Source organism: Mesitornis unicolor, unplaced genomic scaffold (assembly GCF_000695765.1).
Source record: "Mesitornis unicolor isolate BGI_N332 unplaced genomic scaffold, ASM69576v1 scaffold2842, whole genome shotgun sequence".
In the NCBI taxonomy this organism is placed as follows: Eukaryota; Metazoa; Chordata; class Aves; order Mesitornithiformes; family Mesitornithidae; genus Mesitornis; species Mesitornis unicolor.
Window position 1 is genome coordinate 36,194 of NW_010168307.1, and position 16,631 is coordinate 52,824.

Genomic DNA, 16,631 nt, shown 5'->3' on the forward strand with positions numbered 1-16,631 from the left:
GTCATCAATAAATTGTCACCCAGATTAAAGCACTCTCTTATTCCACTTGCGTTATTTATCCCTTTTCACCAACCACACACGCAGACAAACAACAACAAAAAGGCCAGTCCTTGAAAAAATAAATAAATCTTGCCTAGGAGCAGCTCGCAATTAAAAATGCATTATGGAATTTCTTGCAGATGAGTTAGACAGGAGGCTGTACAGGTAGTGACGAAGGCAGGTTATAAATGGCCCGCGTCAAGCAGAAGAAAGGTTATAAAATAGCTTAAAAAAAGAAAATCAATTTTCCGTGTGAGTGAAATGCTGTACATATTAATAAAAGTTCAGGAGACCCTGGACCCTGCTCTTGCTGCCACAGGCAGGGTCCCAGGAGCTCACTCTTGGCTACTCAAGAAGCAAACTGCCCGCAGGAGACATCAGAAAAGTGCTTTAGGGAGTCCTGGCCCACCACATCCAAATGATGAGAAATTTTTCTCCACCCTCAAGAAACCCTGTGCCATTTTCCCATGGCTGCAGCATCAAAGCTGCTTCTGCCCCATCTGCAGCAACCGCAGTGTCTTGGGCATCTCCGTGCTTGATGCCCTTTGGACACCTCGCTGGTTCCCTCAGCTCTGCAGCTCGGGTGGACCTTGCAAACCTCAGCACCTTCCTTAGATAAGTTGGGAAGGGCAGGCAAGGGAAGGCCAAGAGGAACAAGACTTTTCTAGCCAAAGGATGTTGGCAGCAAAGGGCTCTGGAATAGCATAGTGCCCATCTCTGCAGAGCAGGCAGGGCACGGGCAGGGCACAGGCAGGGTCCTGGAGAAGCAGGAGTCCTGACAAGGCACAAAGCAGCAGAAGCCAGGGGAGCAGAAGGCTTTCTATCCACATATACAGAATAAATATGAAGGTGGAGAAGACACCTAGAACAATCTGTGCTTTTCACCACTGAGCTGCCTGGGAAACAGGATCAGGATAAGGGTGTTTGGGAATCCACAGATACAATGCTTATCTCCTGCGGTCTCCTCTGTGTCTGCCAGCCCAACTGTAAGAGTAAGAGCTGTGCAAACTGGCAGAAGCACATCTCCCTGGAGGACACAGAGGGCTGACTGCAAACGGCATCTTCCACTCCACAGCACCGCATCCACTTCTCTGCTGCAGTCCCCATGCCAAGGGGGATAGGGAGGTCTGGAACTCTGCTCAAGTCCCCTCTGGCGCTCCCAAGAGACCTTCCAGGGTGCTGAAGGCAACTGGATGGGACCTTAAGTCAGCAGAATTTACAGGATCATAGCTGGAGGATCAGTCATGGCTTTTCTGAGCTGTCACTTGGGTCCCTTACCCTGGCACTGATCCATGTGCTGAGCTCAGTGTCTCCCCCAGCCCACAGAGGAAGAGGATGGCTCTTTCCCCGGGCCAGGGCTAGCGGGTCACCAAAGCCCTCCGTCCCTTAGCCCCACTTTGCTCAAGGCCACCCTCGGGTTATTTCTACAGTTTGGGCTTTCAATCACAATAAAATGCGTTTCCTTTCTATTTGTAATTATGCATCCTAATACGCATTAATTATGGCAGGCAAATAGCTCAGCACAGAATATGCAGAAGAAAGCCCCCCCCTCCCCTGGATAGCCCAGAGCTAACTCGCCAGCCGCAGTAGCATTACAGCAAGAAGCTCTCCAGGGAGAGAAGGCTTTGGTAGCCAACACACAAACATGGGGATGTCCCTTCTTGGAGGGGGACAAAGATGACAGGAACAGAGAGGCAGGGGAAGCAGCGAGCTCTGCAATTAGTGCCAGGCAGCAAAACAAACAGGGAGGCAGCAGAGGGGCATCAGCAGTCGCCTGTGTGACGGGGGTTGCAGGGATGAATGGGTGGATGGAGCAACCATTGGGCACAATAGAAACTTTACTACAGATCTCCCTGCCCCTTAAGTGGAGGATCTGCGATTTGGATGTCCCACCAAAAGATCAGAGCAAGGGGAAAACTGAAGTCCGCTTGGGTGCAACTAAGTTTTTGCCCACAGTAGCCAGAAATGACCCAGGAAAAAGCTGGCTCACACCAATCCTGACTCCCTGGGTTGTGCTGAAGGGTTGCTCTGGGCTCCTGAGCAGGCTCACAAAACCAGCGCTCACTCGGCATTTGCTGGGCTTTTATAAAGGACTAGATCTGTTATTGCTGACATTGATTTGTCTGGCTTGGGCAGCACAGAACCAATAATTACGGTGAGTTTTAATCAATCCCCCATCAATTCAGCTGCAGTTCAATTTGCGATCTGCCTTGGCAGTGACACAGACTGGGGGGGCAGCGTCAGAAAATGATTAGAAAATCAATAAGCAACTCAGCCAATAACTCTGTCTGGGCGGTCAGGGGTGACACGTCCCTCCCCAATGGGAGGAAAGCTGGCGAGACGTGGTGCCCCAGCAGCCCTTGGCCAACCACCTCCACACGCCCCTCGTCTGGATTTGGGATGGTTCCATTAATCCAGGGAGGCAAAGGGATCCTACAAACCGTTAGATAGCTCCTCAAAAGAAAAAGCTGTTTATGGTTTGCCACATTAGACCCACAATACTTGGGAACCTGCTTCAAACTCCCAGACCATCCTTCACCAATGGAGCTGACAAGCAAAAATATCTCAAAGATTTGGTACTTAATCCATGCTACGGAGACAAAAAAGGAGGTAGGGGGAGATTCCAGCTCATGGTCTGCTCCACAAAGCCAAGAAGAAGCTGTTACCATACAAATGTAATTCCACTGCCTTGCGAATCCACTCCATCTACGCAGCAGTGAACTGGTTTCTCTGTGATGACGCCCAGCCCTGAAAATTGCTCTTGGGAGTGGAAAAGAAAACTTAGTTTCTTGTTTTCTTCTGCATTAGCACTGATAATACAGATCCGACAGCTACAATGCAGCAACCCTGCTGTTACCGATAGGTTTGCGAAGGTGAAACTGCCGGCAGCTTGGTGAGGGTTTGGCTGATGGCACAGCCTGGCACCAGCTTGTCCCCTCCTAGTCACACTGGCAGAGCCCCCAGGTCTTGATTTTTGCCATTGCAGTCAGCAAGCGAGCTCTAAGTACACGTGGAAGATAGATATGCTGAATAAAAAAGTGCTATTTTTACCTGGGTTTTGGAGAAATGGGCTTTTTTCCCTTTTAAATGACATCTCCAAGGTGACACAGAGTGGCTGAGCTGGCAGGACCTGCTGTCATGTGCCCTCTGCCACTCCAGGAAGGCCACCAGAGCCAGCCTTGCTGATGCACGGGTCCACGATTTGGAATGAAACGGAATGCCTGTGCCCACCCCCACACAGTGTATGAGACCACATGGCCTAAGCACAGCTCCTCCACCCACTGCCACCATCCTCAGCACGGCCAGAGCAAACACAACGAGAAGAGCATCATCTTCAAGGGGACAGCAAGCATCTGCTGAAACCCGTACAGGGTTGTGTCTTTGGAAAATAAGTATCTGGACGAGGCCCTGCTCACGTTAGCAAGCAAAGGCTCCTTTTTTTTCCCTTTCTCGTCTACAAAGCTCATTAGCAGTGAGACAGGTGAGGGGGTCACTGGAAATAAAATCCGAGTCTCATTACTGACACAGATCCCCAAGACGAGAGGACACCAGCTCTCCATCTGAGCTGCCTGCCAGGGTTTCTCAGCTCAGCTCCTCTCTTCCTTTATTAAGTTTAAAAAAAAAGAATATTTAATAAAGTGTTTCTGTAGAGAGTAAACTGCCCTTTTTATTATTCTGCTCTGTTTTCTCAACAACAGCAGCCTTTTTGTCAGAGATAAAAACTCAAACTTCTCCTGCACCAGGGTTTGGGAGGTGATGCTCTGGGCACAGCTTGGCTCCTCAAAAGTGCACAGGGAAGCTGACACCAACCCCCTGCTCCCAGTGCTGCTCTGGGTACCAGCACCCATGTCTGGATGCATCCAGAGGGGAAACACAGTACCCTGGGCCCTATGCAGCTTCCCCAAGCTGCATCCTCAGCACCACCAGCCTGAGACTGCACAAAAGGCAGCAGAGGCACCAGGGCAATGTCCAAAGGCCCTAATGACCCTGCTTTGTTTTGAGGCATTCTCACTTCTCACCAAGGAACCTCTTCAAAAAGCATTAATCTCAGGCACTGCTGAGGTACAAGCAAGAGCCAGCATTTTAATGAGCTCCAAACAATGCACTGGCATGTATTTTATTTGCTTGTTGGAGCTCAGAAATCATACAAATGCAGTAAACTCCTCTGTGTGTATATGTGTGTGTGTGTACATATATATATGTATATATTTGGACAATTTTGGCTTATTGTACCTTCACTTTCTTGGCCCAGAAGGCCCCCAGCGATCATTGCTCCTCAGCAGCCGCAGGACCAGAGTCAGGCTGTGCACAGCCCAGTCTCTGCTGGTGAGATTTATCCCTCCTGTCCTAATATATTGGCCAAAAAGCTGGTTGCTAATGTGCCCGATGGCTCCAGGCAGTCTCTCTGCAGGGCCACCCCTGCCTCATCTCCTCAGAGCAGTGCTGTCCTCATCACCCCAGCTGTGGCAGACCCCGCCCCGACACCGCGCTGCAGGGGAGCATCCTTCCCAGAGGGAAAAATTACAACTGTTTTCTGAAATAACAGTCATTATCTTCCCACTCTTTTCCCCCTCCCTCCCTTCCCCCTGCTTCCTTTTCCCTTTCAAGATCATCAATCATTATTTTAGCCTCAGAAAATCAAACCCATCTGTCTTCCAGGCTCTGGAGCACACACTGTGATTGCTCCCGCTCCTTAGCTTGGTCCCCCCGTGACAGTGGGTTGGGGGCTCCATGGGGGAGACCAAAGCTCCATGCAGTGAGACAGCTTCTCCTTGCCTCTGGCCACCACATAGCTCACATGTGGACTGTCTCGGGCAAATCACTATGTGTATGCTTGCATCGCAAGTCAAAGTGGGATGGACTCATATCAAGCAGCTGGTGGGATGCTCTGTACACAGATATAAGCGTTCAAAGCTCCTGGAGCAAGGAAATCAAGCTAATGGAAACCTGCCAGCAGCTTTCCTTCCAGAAGTCACCAACAGCCCATATTGAGGTGTGCTGGCATCTCCTGCTCATCAAGGCATTTCCCTTCCTAGCCGCAGCCAAAGCTGGCATCTCCAAATACCTTGGGGAGACCAAAAATTCAACTCCTGCCCCACCTGACAACCACGCTACAGCCTGGCCGCAACGCTACATACCAAATCCTACAACCCAAACCAAACCCAAAGATCCAACCCAGCTGTGACCACAACACATGAAGCATCCCAGTCTGCTGGGGAGGAGAAGGACAAGAGCCAGTGCCAAGCCCTTTGAGGAGCCACTGAACAAGCAGAAAACTGGTGGGCTTTCACTGTCCTTTTCTTCTCTCTCTTCCTCAAATCCCACTTTCATCACAGGTAGTTACCTGGCTTATCGAGATAAATCCAAATCCGCAGGCTCCCTGGGAGGGAGGGCTTGCTGTTGAGCTCAGGGGGCTTCTGCTTCCAACCATAACATGCAAAAGGAGTAGTCTTCTGCTCCGAGCCAGCTAAACTTTAAAGGGATTAGAAGAGAATGGTTTCCTCCCCATCTCCCTCCCTGGCATCTGCATCTCCAACATAATTAGCTAGGTGCCTCGTAAGGCAGGGACAGATGAGTTTTTTATTTTTCAATGAACAATTGTCTGCCAGAAAAATGCAGATTTGATGAAGCTTAAGTGCTTTGTGGGATTCCATCAATTACATCTCAAAATTCATTGGGAAATTAGGAGAGCATATAATTTTGACAAGGTTGAAATGTTTTGGTTTCCATTGCCTAATTTTGTTTTCATTTCAGGCTGTGCGCTGGGATAATGCAATATATAACATAAAACTCCAGATGATAAAGTTGGAATTAAATGTTTTCCCCTCCTTCATAAAACGGAGATGTTGTGAACCAAAACATTTTGGAACTTGCATGTACGTGGGGAGTTTCTGCACAGCATTTTGGTTTGGACTGAAACTTCAAATACCCAATTCCCCCCCTGGAATACCAGGTCTCAGCATCATCCATTTCATTTTGAAGTACCTCCCCATGGTTCCCAAGCCACCCCCGGGTGACTTGTGCTGGAAGGAGAAGACCGGAGAGGCAGCTACTGCCGCACACCTTCATTTCTAATCCCATTTTTCCCTGAAACAGTTACGCTCTTAAATTAAGCTGCTCCTCTGCCCCACTTTGCAGCTGCTAAGGAACAGCTCATCATTTTGATGTGGAAGAGAGCAAAAGAGAAGGGTTAGCTCCAGACAAGCTGTGCTAAGGCTTATATGCCTGTGTGGACCATGCCAAATTTCTCTTCCTTCACCACCTAAAAAAGCTGGGACTGACACAGCACCGGTGTCACCATGGGCCACAACTTCATTAAGAGTCTCTCTGGGAGATGTTCTTCCGTCTGCATACTGCTGAGCCAGCAAACTCCCTCCTGCCTGGCAGACTGACTCCGTGACCATGGAAAGGAACAGTTCACATCATCCTGGTAGGCAGGATTTTTCTCACTCAAATTAGAAATAAGCCTATGCTAGAGGAACCTCAGTCTGTGAGCAGGGAGATGGTGCTGATTGGCAGGGTTTGGTGTCTGTGCAGAACAGCAGTGCCCACTGCCTGGGCTCCTTGGGCTCTCCCAGTGCTTGTCAACACCTCTTCCAAAGTGGGACAGATCCTGGAGCACAGCTATGCTGTGAGCCCTTCCACATCCACCTACAGTGCCTCTCCAGGAGGTCCTCACGGTGGTGAGACTCCCATCCTGAAAGGCACCACAGGGCTCAGACACTGCACAACTGTACCTGCCACTGCCTCCTCCTGCAGTGATGCTGAAGATGCTCAATGCGCACCAGAGGGGAATCACCCACCTCTTCGCTCACCTCACATACTTAGACCAATGTTCACCTTCCCTGGAAAAAAAAACTCACCCTTTTTATTCCTCTGGGGCTGCAATCCTGCCTTGCTGGGTCTTGCAAAAAGACACGGCCATGGGGCAGCAGTTCCAAGCAACCCTCCTTCTCCCCAGGCAGACAAGAAGACTGTAATCAGTGAGTGAAGCTGAGCTGAGAGACAGGTGGGGAAACTTGAATATAAGCCACATTACAGGTGTTTCCTTCAGCCTCTCAGGGCCAATTCATAGGTTTGCATCTCAAATTATAAATCACTGACACTTTTCCCTTTTTCAGCATCCTCCCTCCTGGATGAGCAGATACCACCGAGCTGGTAGAAGAGATCAATGTATATTCCTTTACTAGCAATAATCTGACTTACTCCTCCAGTTTAGGTTGCTGTGATCCCTGCAAGATGGTACAAAAAGCACATTGGACTCAACAAGCAGAGCAGAGCCACCAGATTTAGAGAAGTTCACTGGGATTTTGTTTTCTTCGGAAATGCCCATGACTTCCCCAGACCTGACAGCAATTCTAGGGTGCAAGTAGGAAAAAGCAGCAGAGAAACACGTCTTCTAGAGCTTGGGGGTTGTTTTGTTATTTTGGCAGGTAGGGCTCAAAGGCAAGGCATCAGTTAGCAATGCTAAGGTCCTTGCAAGGTTCCAGCTCACACTTCTTAACATTACCCAAAATAAAAAAGCCTCCGATAAGAAAAGAACTGCAGAAAACTTTTATGTACTAATGCCATCTACTGGGTACAGGTAAAAATAACAGAAAAGCCATGAAAAGAGGGGGGGAAAAAGGGCCCCACAGGAAGTGTGGGATGGAAGCTGGGGAGCTGTCACCCCTCCGGGTGGGCATCCCACTGCAGAGCCTTTGGGGTCTTTCAGGTGCCACCTTGTAGGCAGGATTTTAACCCAGCAAAGCAACGTCCCCATTTCTCCTTCAGAAATCCAAGGAGACCGCCCTCAGAGAGCCTCCACCACGAACTGCACGAAAACTGCCCTCGACATTTTAACCAAGTCCTTTTAAGGCCAAACAATTAGGTAATGGCAGAGCTAAAAAGCCCGAAGATAAATACATCCCCAGTCCACACGGAATTACTGGAAGCTGTATTAAGGGCACGAAGGAACTGGTAACAGATGATGATTATATATAAAAGGAATAAGAAATCTTTGAGATTTGTGCAGTTCCCTGGTTGAGCTGCTAGGCTCCAGCTTGGCTGTGTATTAATTGCTTACAAGGCTGCATGTATATTTTATGCTCAGTACCTGCCTGGAACATTTGTTGGATTTAGCCTTGATTGATGAACCACTGATTATATACTTCTGTGGTCCTCGGCAAATTAATAAACTGTTGACTTGTAAAGATTAACAACATGTCATGATTCGCGAAACAGCGTCCAGAGTAAAGCTCGAGCAAAGCTAGTGCTAAAATTAGTACGCGAATGCTCCCTGAACTCTATAAAAAGGGGATAGCTTAATTAAATTACATCCCGATATTGCCCATAGCACTTACCAAATTGGCAAATTGAGTTCACAGCAGTTCAGCTTTAAAACTGACTGGCATCCCTGAAAATTTGCAGCAAAGGACCCCAGCCCTGCTTGCTGGAAGCCCAGCTCACACCTGACAGAATTCGGGAGCAGGAGTGGGGTAAGGAGGGGACTCATTGCCCAGTGCAGGGACCAGTGCAGAAGGTGCCGCAAGGTCACATGCTGGGGCTGCAGCAAGCTCCAAAACTCAGCTTCTTTCACCTGAGAAACCCACTCAGTACCACAAGCACTACCTAGGGCTGGGGACAGCACTTTAGGCTTTTCCTCAGATCAACAGCCACAGACCATGGTCAGAAACATGGGGCAGTACCCCCCCCAGACCTCTGCTGTGCTGTTGCTGGGACATACAAGCAGAGGATGAATGCAAAACATCGCATGGGAATGGGAGAGCTGGGACTGCTCCTGGTGTCAGCTCAATGGGAAGTGGGGAGAGACACGGAGTGGAGTGGAGGTGCAACAGCCATCTCCAAACTCCCCCTGGGGAGCTCAGCTCTGCTGTCCCAGGCTACAGCTGGGACTGTGGATCTGGGGGAGCTTCACCCCACAACCAGGGGCTGTGAAGAGGGGCAGAGTAGTCACACTCCTGCAGCAGGGAGACAAAGGGGCAAAGAAGCAGACTGGGGAGAGACAGGCATCACTATGTTCATCTTCTGTCCCCATGGGATGCATGGCCCCCAGGATCCCAGTGGGGGAGCACAGCAGAGCGGGGGAGGGCCCCCATGGCATCTCTTGCCCACAGCTCTCAGAGAGGGGAAGCACTCCAGGGCGATTGCTCCTGCTGCTTCTTTCCTCCCTCCTGCCTGTGGTCTGTTCTCTTCACAGAAAGCCTCATTTAGGCATTACAGAAGTGTGGGGGGGGTTATTTTCCCCAGGTGACAGAGTTTTCAATTTCTGCCTCTCCATGCACCAGTGTGGCAAGCACTAGGCCTGTAATTTATTGACAATTTCTATCTTAATATATCCTGACTTTTAAAAAGAGGCATCTCTTCCCAGCAGCACAGGGCGATCAGAGTCCTGATTGCTTGTGACAGTGTCTGCGAGCCATGTTGGTGTTCACAGCAAAATTACATCCCAAAAAAGGGGAAAAAAATCCCAAAAGACCAGAAAGGCCCTGGAAAAGGGAATAAAATAAAATGTCAATGGGAAAAGAAAGCAGGAAAGGGAAAGGAATGGCAAGGGGGAGATGGCACCAGGCGCTGCTGGTGACACATCAGGCTGTCGTGCTAAATGGCCTTAATAAGCAATTGGAGAAGGGGATAATGAAAATGCCACCCCTGGGATGGCCCCGCTCTAGCCTGACCTTTCCTGACTGCCGTGTGTAAACATCTTCAATAAATAAAGAGACACTTAACTCCCGCCTCCACCGAGATGGGGCGTCGGGGGATCTGCCTGTGGTGCAAGGGAGAGGAAGGCACAGAGGGGTTTGGAGGGGTGGATGTAGGTTTGCAGGACAGGCGAGGGCGCGATGAGCTCTGAACCCCCTTGGATGTTACCACCCACTGCCTGGCAGGCAGATGGCTCCTACAGCAGACAGATGAGAAGGGATGCTCCAGGTTTCCCCAGTTTCCCAAGGCTCTTCTCCCACACCTCTGTGTGTAGTACTGGATTTGCACAAGCTCTGCATGCAGGGAGGGAGTGATTTTGCTGTCAGGGAATATGGGTTAGAGCCGGGAGAGGTGCTGACCTCTGCTGCTCCCACCTGGAAGAGTGGTGAAACCCCTCTGTGCATCGATGGCTGGGAGCAATTCAGAGCCTCTGCCCAAAACCAATGGTTTGTGGTCAAAGAGGTCTTCTGCAGGGGGACTGCAAAACCTGGGACCTCATCGGTTGTCTGGCAAGATGTGAGCATGTTCAGAAACAAATCAAAACTCTGAGGGTGGCGGAGAGGCACAGAGCAGGAGAGGATGCAGAGATGCGTCATCTTTCTCCCACGCTGGGAAGCACAAGACAGGAGAAAAAGCGTGACTGCTTTCAACCTGTGCTTTCTTGACAAGCAGGAAAATGACCATCAGCCCCAGGCATTTTTCTTCTGCTCATCTGAGCCCCCAGGCTCCTTCCCTGATGTCCTTAAGGCGTATGTGATTTGATGTGAAAGCCCCAGGGTGGGGAGGAGCCCACCACCAGCACACACATCCCCTCGACCACATCCCCAGAGAGGGAGCAGGCAATGTCCCTCTCTGGCTCGTCCCCAAACCAGTCAGCAGCCCCGGGGGCCAGCAGCCACAGTACCTACCACACAGCCTGTCGAGTCCACCTTGCGATCTGAAACACACTTGAAGTTGCGAGTACAGCCACCGTTGTTGCGGGAGCAATCTCGGACAGGCCCAAAAGAGGAGAGCAAGTCATTGATGGTTTCGAAGTAGGTGGACAGCATCGCTTCTTCCCTTGGAGAGAAAAGGCACCGTTAGGGCTGGCAGGGAGCTGGCAGCACATCCACAGGGCAGGGCAATCCACAGAGAGAGCTGCTCTGGCAAAATCACGGCATTTTCATTAGCAAAATCCAAGTCAAACGAAGCTTCCCAAGAAAATTAAGGCTTTGTGATTATGCTCTTTGTAATAAATTTGCTGCATAACATCCAACCCTACGCTAGACAACAGCAAATCCATAACTGTGAAACTCCTGAGCGTTTCACAGCTGGGTTGAGCCTCTTCAAGCACCCACACCTTTTCCATCACTTACGGCCACTGCCAAAGCTGGAAAACCACATGAAACTTGACTTCCCACTTGCTGGGATGTGGATGCAAAGGACCATCCCTGTGCAATGGGTTACTTGGAGCAGGGGGTGCAGGGATGGGTGCAGGCACATGATGGCTCTGCAAAGCCCTGGTCACAGCCACACTGTGACTTCCCTCTCTTAAGCAAGTGAGAAGTGTAAACGTCTGTGAATTTACTGGCCATCTTCAAAGCACATCTGAGATATTAACTGATATCTGCAACCTATCTTGGGCAACAGATCCAGTCACCCTTTCACTGCTGAGAGAGAGACAAAGCCATTTACCCAAGGCCACAGGACAAGTCACTTGACCTCCACCCCCTAATTATTACAATAATCTCCCAGGGGAAGTGGTAAATTCCCCTACACTGGTCAGTTTTAAGAGTCAGCTTGACAGGGCGCTGACTCATTTAAACTGTACTTTTACCTTGAGAGGTTGGACTGGATGATCCTTGTGGTCCCTTTCAACCTGATATTCTATGATTCTGTGACATCTTTATACACAGGGGCCTGCAAATAAACACTGACCCCTCTGACCTTAAAATACCCACTAAGGCAACACTAGGAGTCACAGGGGGGATTTATTTCCCTTTAGCATCTCCCTTGCTCTCCCATCAGCACCTAAAAAGCTACACAATGACTCATGCCCAGTGCTAGTCTCTCTTTTTTGGGTTTTTTATCAATTTGAAAATCATGTGCTTGGCAATGAAACAGCAATGGAAGAATATTCAGCAGCCCTTGAAGACCACAGTGCTGCATTATCCATCAGCGGAGGGCCCCTGTGTGCACACACGCCGTCACACACACGCACACAACCCTGCCAGCACCAAACGCTCGAAAAAATCATGAGTCAGGCATTAAAAAAAAAATGTAGTGAGATTGGCATAAAAATGATGAGATTTTAAAAATAAATCAATTGCTGGGTGGTGGCTTTTTTTCCTTCCCCTAAATTTGTCTTCTGCTTTCTGAGTCTTTAGGGTGTAATTGAGCTTTTCCCTGCAACCTTGAGGGCTAGAAACTACCCAGAGACCAAACCCAAAGAAATAAATCCCTATGCAGTATTGAAGTCACAATTTTGCAGCTTCCAGATTTCCAGGTGATCACAGGATTCCAGAAGCTGGGAATTTCAACACAAAAAACACCATAAAACCAGTAAGATCTGGTAAATTGGCACATCCCTGCTTGGATGGAGGTGGAGGTGGAGGGCAGCTTCTCCCCTACCATGGGTTGGAGTGGATGAGTTACCCCAGCACTGGGGTAGCTCCGTGCTCACCCCGGTGCCTCCAGCTGCATTGCTGCCCTGTGTATCAAATTCATGTCTGTGCTGCCCACATTCACCCCAATTAATGCTTCCCAATTAACTTTTCCCTCTTGGCAATCATGCTTCTGATATTCCCCTTCTCTTGGCCCTTCTCCTAGATTTTCCAGCATATTTGGAGCTGAATCTCCCACTGTCCTTTCTTGGTCATGTTTCAAATATCTTTAGAGGCCCTTTTCTATTAGCACTCTGTTCCCACCAGAATTTGCAGCTCCTCTGAAGTGAGGGAGTGAGAAAGCCAGAATATATTAGATCAGGACACAATATTGCTGCTTGAGAGATGAGGGGAGAGAAAGGGCATGTTATTTACTTACCAAAAAATGCTGTTTATTAACGCAGAGAGAATTATTTAAATTAAAAAAAAAAAACCAACAGCAAACTATGACAACTACTCCACCGCCCACCCGGGAAGCTCAGCCCCATCTGGTCCTCCCAAGGGGCTTCTCATTCTAGGTGGACTGCAAGAAGAACCATGCCCCTGTCCTCCCTCCTGGCTTTTCTGTTTGACCACCAAACATTCAGACCCTCCTGCACTCCCATGGTCCTGGAGGGAGAAGGTGAGGAGCTATGGCTGCCCTGGGTGATGGAAAGGAGACCTCGAGGCTAGATCTTTGGCCAGGGCAGCTCCAGAGAGCTGGAGCACTGCTGGGAAAAGCCAGCTCATCCTGCACAGCACCATGCTCCTGGGCTGGGGCTGACAGGGGCAGCTCGTCACACTTTTAATTAAAACCTGGAAGCACAATCCAACCTTCTGCCTTGGGAGGCCAGAGGACAAGAACAGAAGCCTTGCTTTCCAAAATCGTGTCTGGCATAATAGGTGACCCCCAACAAAACACAGGCAGGGGCTGCCGAGCTGGAATGAGCCATTAAGCATATTGAAATATTAACCTCGCTGGAAGGTAGGGACGAGGAGCCAGAGGGAGGCGTTTTAATGTCACCTGTGAGAGGAGTGGGGTGACGATGCTGTCTGCAGACCCAGGGAGGCTGCTCGGCCGGATCCCTTCTGCGTTAGATCAGAGCAGCATCACTTCAACACAGTGCCCTGACAAGGGGATGTCAGCAGATGAGAGGGCTGATGCGATGCTTGGAGCGAGCTGGGAGCAAACTTGGCTTTGTCTGCCTCTGGAGGGACCGGCAGAGCCAGGCTCAGTGCAGACAGGCACTGCTGAGCCTTTGGCACTGACAGCCTCAGCAGCTCCTTTTAATTTTGAGGGGTGAAGAGCAATAATGAATTACCCACTTCCCCTGACAATGGGATGGGCGACACGTGGCACAGAGCAGATGACTTTCCCACCCATGCAGCTCCAGCAGTGACACCTGCCTGTCCCTCCCTGCCCACTGCATGGCACCACAGCCTCCAAATCTCAGAGCTGGCACTGGAGAGCAGGCAGTGCCAAGGCAGGGGATGCTTGAGGAGCGATGGCAGCGTCTGGCCGCCACTGCGCGGTGCCCACGGGAGGGACCATCCCTCCCCACCGCCCAGACATGCCAGATTAGACCAGCCCTGATGGATGAATCACTTTCCCTGCAGTAACAAGCTGCCTGCAAAGGAACAGCTCTTTCTTCTTGTTCTCCATCTATCCGTATTGCATTTCACCGAGTGATCCTTAGATCTGTTCTGACAAGGCAGGATGGAGAAGATCGGCTCCGTGGTTCACATCGTGCCCAGAGCACACTGCAGAGTCAGGGGAAGCTGCCGATGGCCCTGGCTGGACCCAGGTGCCAAAGCCACAAGAACCAGGCAGGGCTCAGTGTCCAGCATGCTGGGAGGATGGGACAATTCCCATCGGCCTGAAGCAGATTCTAGGTTCCATCAAAAAGGGCGTTTTGGAGTGAATGACCTGATTCCTGGTGTCAGGTTCTCTCTGCAAGCACATGCACTTTTATGAACGCACGCACATGCTCTCTCTTTAGCTCTCCAGCCCTCTCAAATTCTCACACAGATGCCCAAATGATTTCCTTATAAATTAAATGCACTCCCCTCCCTACCAGGGCCCACTGATTACACTCCCAGCATCAGTAAAACCCACTTTCCCAACAATTTCTATTGCCACAAATAGCAGTGTGGTGCACGACAGCTGGGCTCTCCACCTGACTTTGTACAGCTCCCGGGGTGCAGACCATGACACTCATCCTCATTCAGCCCTATGCCACCTCCTATCACCCACACTCGCCTTGATTCCCTCAAATATATTTTTCTACTTCCTCCTATTTCGTTGTAGGCTCTCAATTAGTGAAGCAGATTCAGTGACAAATATTGCTGGGGGTTATTTATTCATGAAATACCAACACCGTGCAATTCTCAAAGCCTCTAAAGCACTCATCTCAGAACAAGCTCCTGAGTTCGCAGTGGCTCTTGTCTCCAGCCCATCCTGGAAAGGGATTAGTGGGTGTTACCCAACTCAGCTGCCCCTTTTTATTGTCTGCTAAGGGTTAAACACTTCAGTATCTTACAAAGTTAACCATTACTGAGAAAAACAAAGAAAAGGATTCAAGCTGAGGACTGAGCCAGTGCTGCTCTACCATCTGCTCCTCGAGCTGCTTGGAGAAGGATTACGGGGAGATTTGGGGTTCATGAGTTTCTAGACACAAAGCCTACTAGTAGCAAAAGGCATGATGCTGCATAACCTGCAGCTTCATCCCAAAGGAGGGACCGGTACAGAGCAGGGATTGAAAACCACCCCCCAGGACCCCCTGCGTCACAGCTTCTGTACACTGGGTATTATGTTCTTCACACTTAAGCAAGGGAGTCAAGGCAACAAGAGATCAGGAGTAGAGGTGCTCACCACCATCGGATGGCCAACTGGAGATGCCTTCTGATTTATTTTTAGTGATTTTAGCACTTCCCACAATCACAGCACAATTCCAACTGAGTTTGAGTGCATCACAGGCTCTGCTGTTCCATATAGAGGGCCATAAAATTAAACACCCAAATGATGATGAATGTATGGTCACCTCAGAAAAGTGGTCTCTGATTTAAAGACAACAGAATATGGGTGGTTTTTTCTGGGATTTCAATCCTTTTCTTTTTGATTCTGCCTGCAACAAGAGCCCAGTCTCTCTAAATCCCTCTTCTGCACCCACTGCACAGTTTACTGCGTCCATAGTGAATGCAGCAACCATCTCCCACAGCACTGACCCATGAGCTATCTCCTGAGCAAGTCCAATCATGCACTGACCAAGCTGGGACGCTCTGGAAAAGTTGATCTCCAGCACAGGAGGACCCAACGAGGTGGTGGCAGCTTCTAACTCAGGGATAATACAGCCTGAAACTTTGGCATGCTTAGCCTCATGTCTTCAACCAGCTTTCTTAGTGTGATGCCTGAAGATGTGCATGCAAGAGAGTGGATTTATTATTTTACTCAGAAAAACTGAGTTTCTGCCCAGCACACCCACAGACACTTTTCAGCCACTTTAATAGTGCTGGGAGTTTTCAAGAAAAGCCATCATCCAAGGCCCTAAACTGGGAGAAAGCATCCTTACTTGAGTGACGTTGGACAAGGCACTTCAATGGAGCTGCGCTGATGTACCACCACTGATCAGCGGCTTACTATAAATTTTCTGGGTAGTCTCACATCTTGTAGTAATACTATAATAAACACTTGCAAAAATGCTGTCCAAAAACCTTGAGGTTGAAAGTGTGAAAAATTCCCTACCACGCTTCAATAATTTGCTCAAGATTCAGTAAAACCATCGCTCTGCCACAGTGTTTTGAAGCTCGCCTCGGTAACCAAAAAGGCCAGAAATTTAATTACAGCAAAGCAAAGCAGAAACAAACATACCCACGTAAAAGCGAGCTCGGAAAGCCCATCACATGTGCATGTCCTCACGGATATGGGGGCTTGCTAGGACCCCCCACCCTGCTGCAGCCCCCTCAGTGGTGGCATGGCTCTGCTGTATGAAGGACGAGGATGTCACGGCCAAAATAAACCAGACACTTTTAATTGGGAGCATTTTTACTTACTTCAGGGAAGCATCGCAGTTGCTGCTTCAACCCCACATGAGCCAAAGGCAAACGCAGGCGGTGCTGGCTCAGTCTCCCAGGCAACCTTGGCACTGGGAAGTTTAAGAAAAGGCACATGAGCCTTAATAAGGACGATAAACCAGGGTCGGTGAGCACGCTGGAAATTATATGCAACAGTGCCTGCTTCACCGTGCCTTCTAATTAACGCCAAATTCAGCA

The 16,631-nt window shown here is 49.6% G+C and overlaps 1 protein-coding gene across 1 annotated transcript in view; it reads right to left on the reverse strand.

Annotated features, from left to right (window-relative positions):
* Positions 1-16,631, reverse strand: part of ASTN2 (astrotactin 2) — a gene marked incomplete at its 5' end in the record, with an annotated part of 104,200 nt that overhangs the window by 23,723 nt on the left and 63,846 nt on the right. Inside the window, 1 exon segment of the mRNA XM_010178951.1 lies at positions 10,650-10,800. Within this exon segment, the coding sequence (XP_010177253.1) occupies positions 10,650-10,800 (151 nt within the window).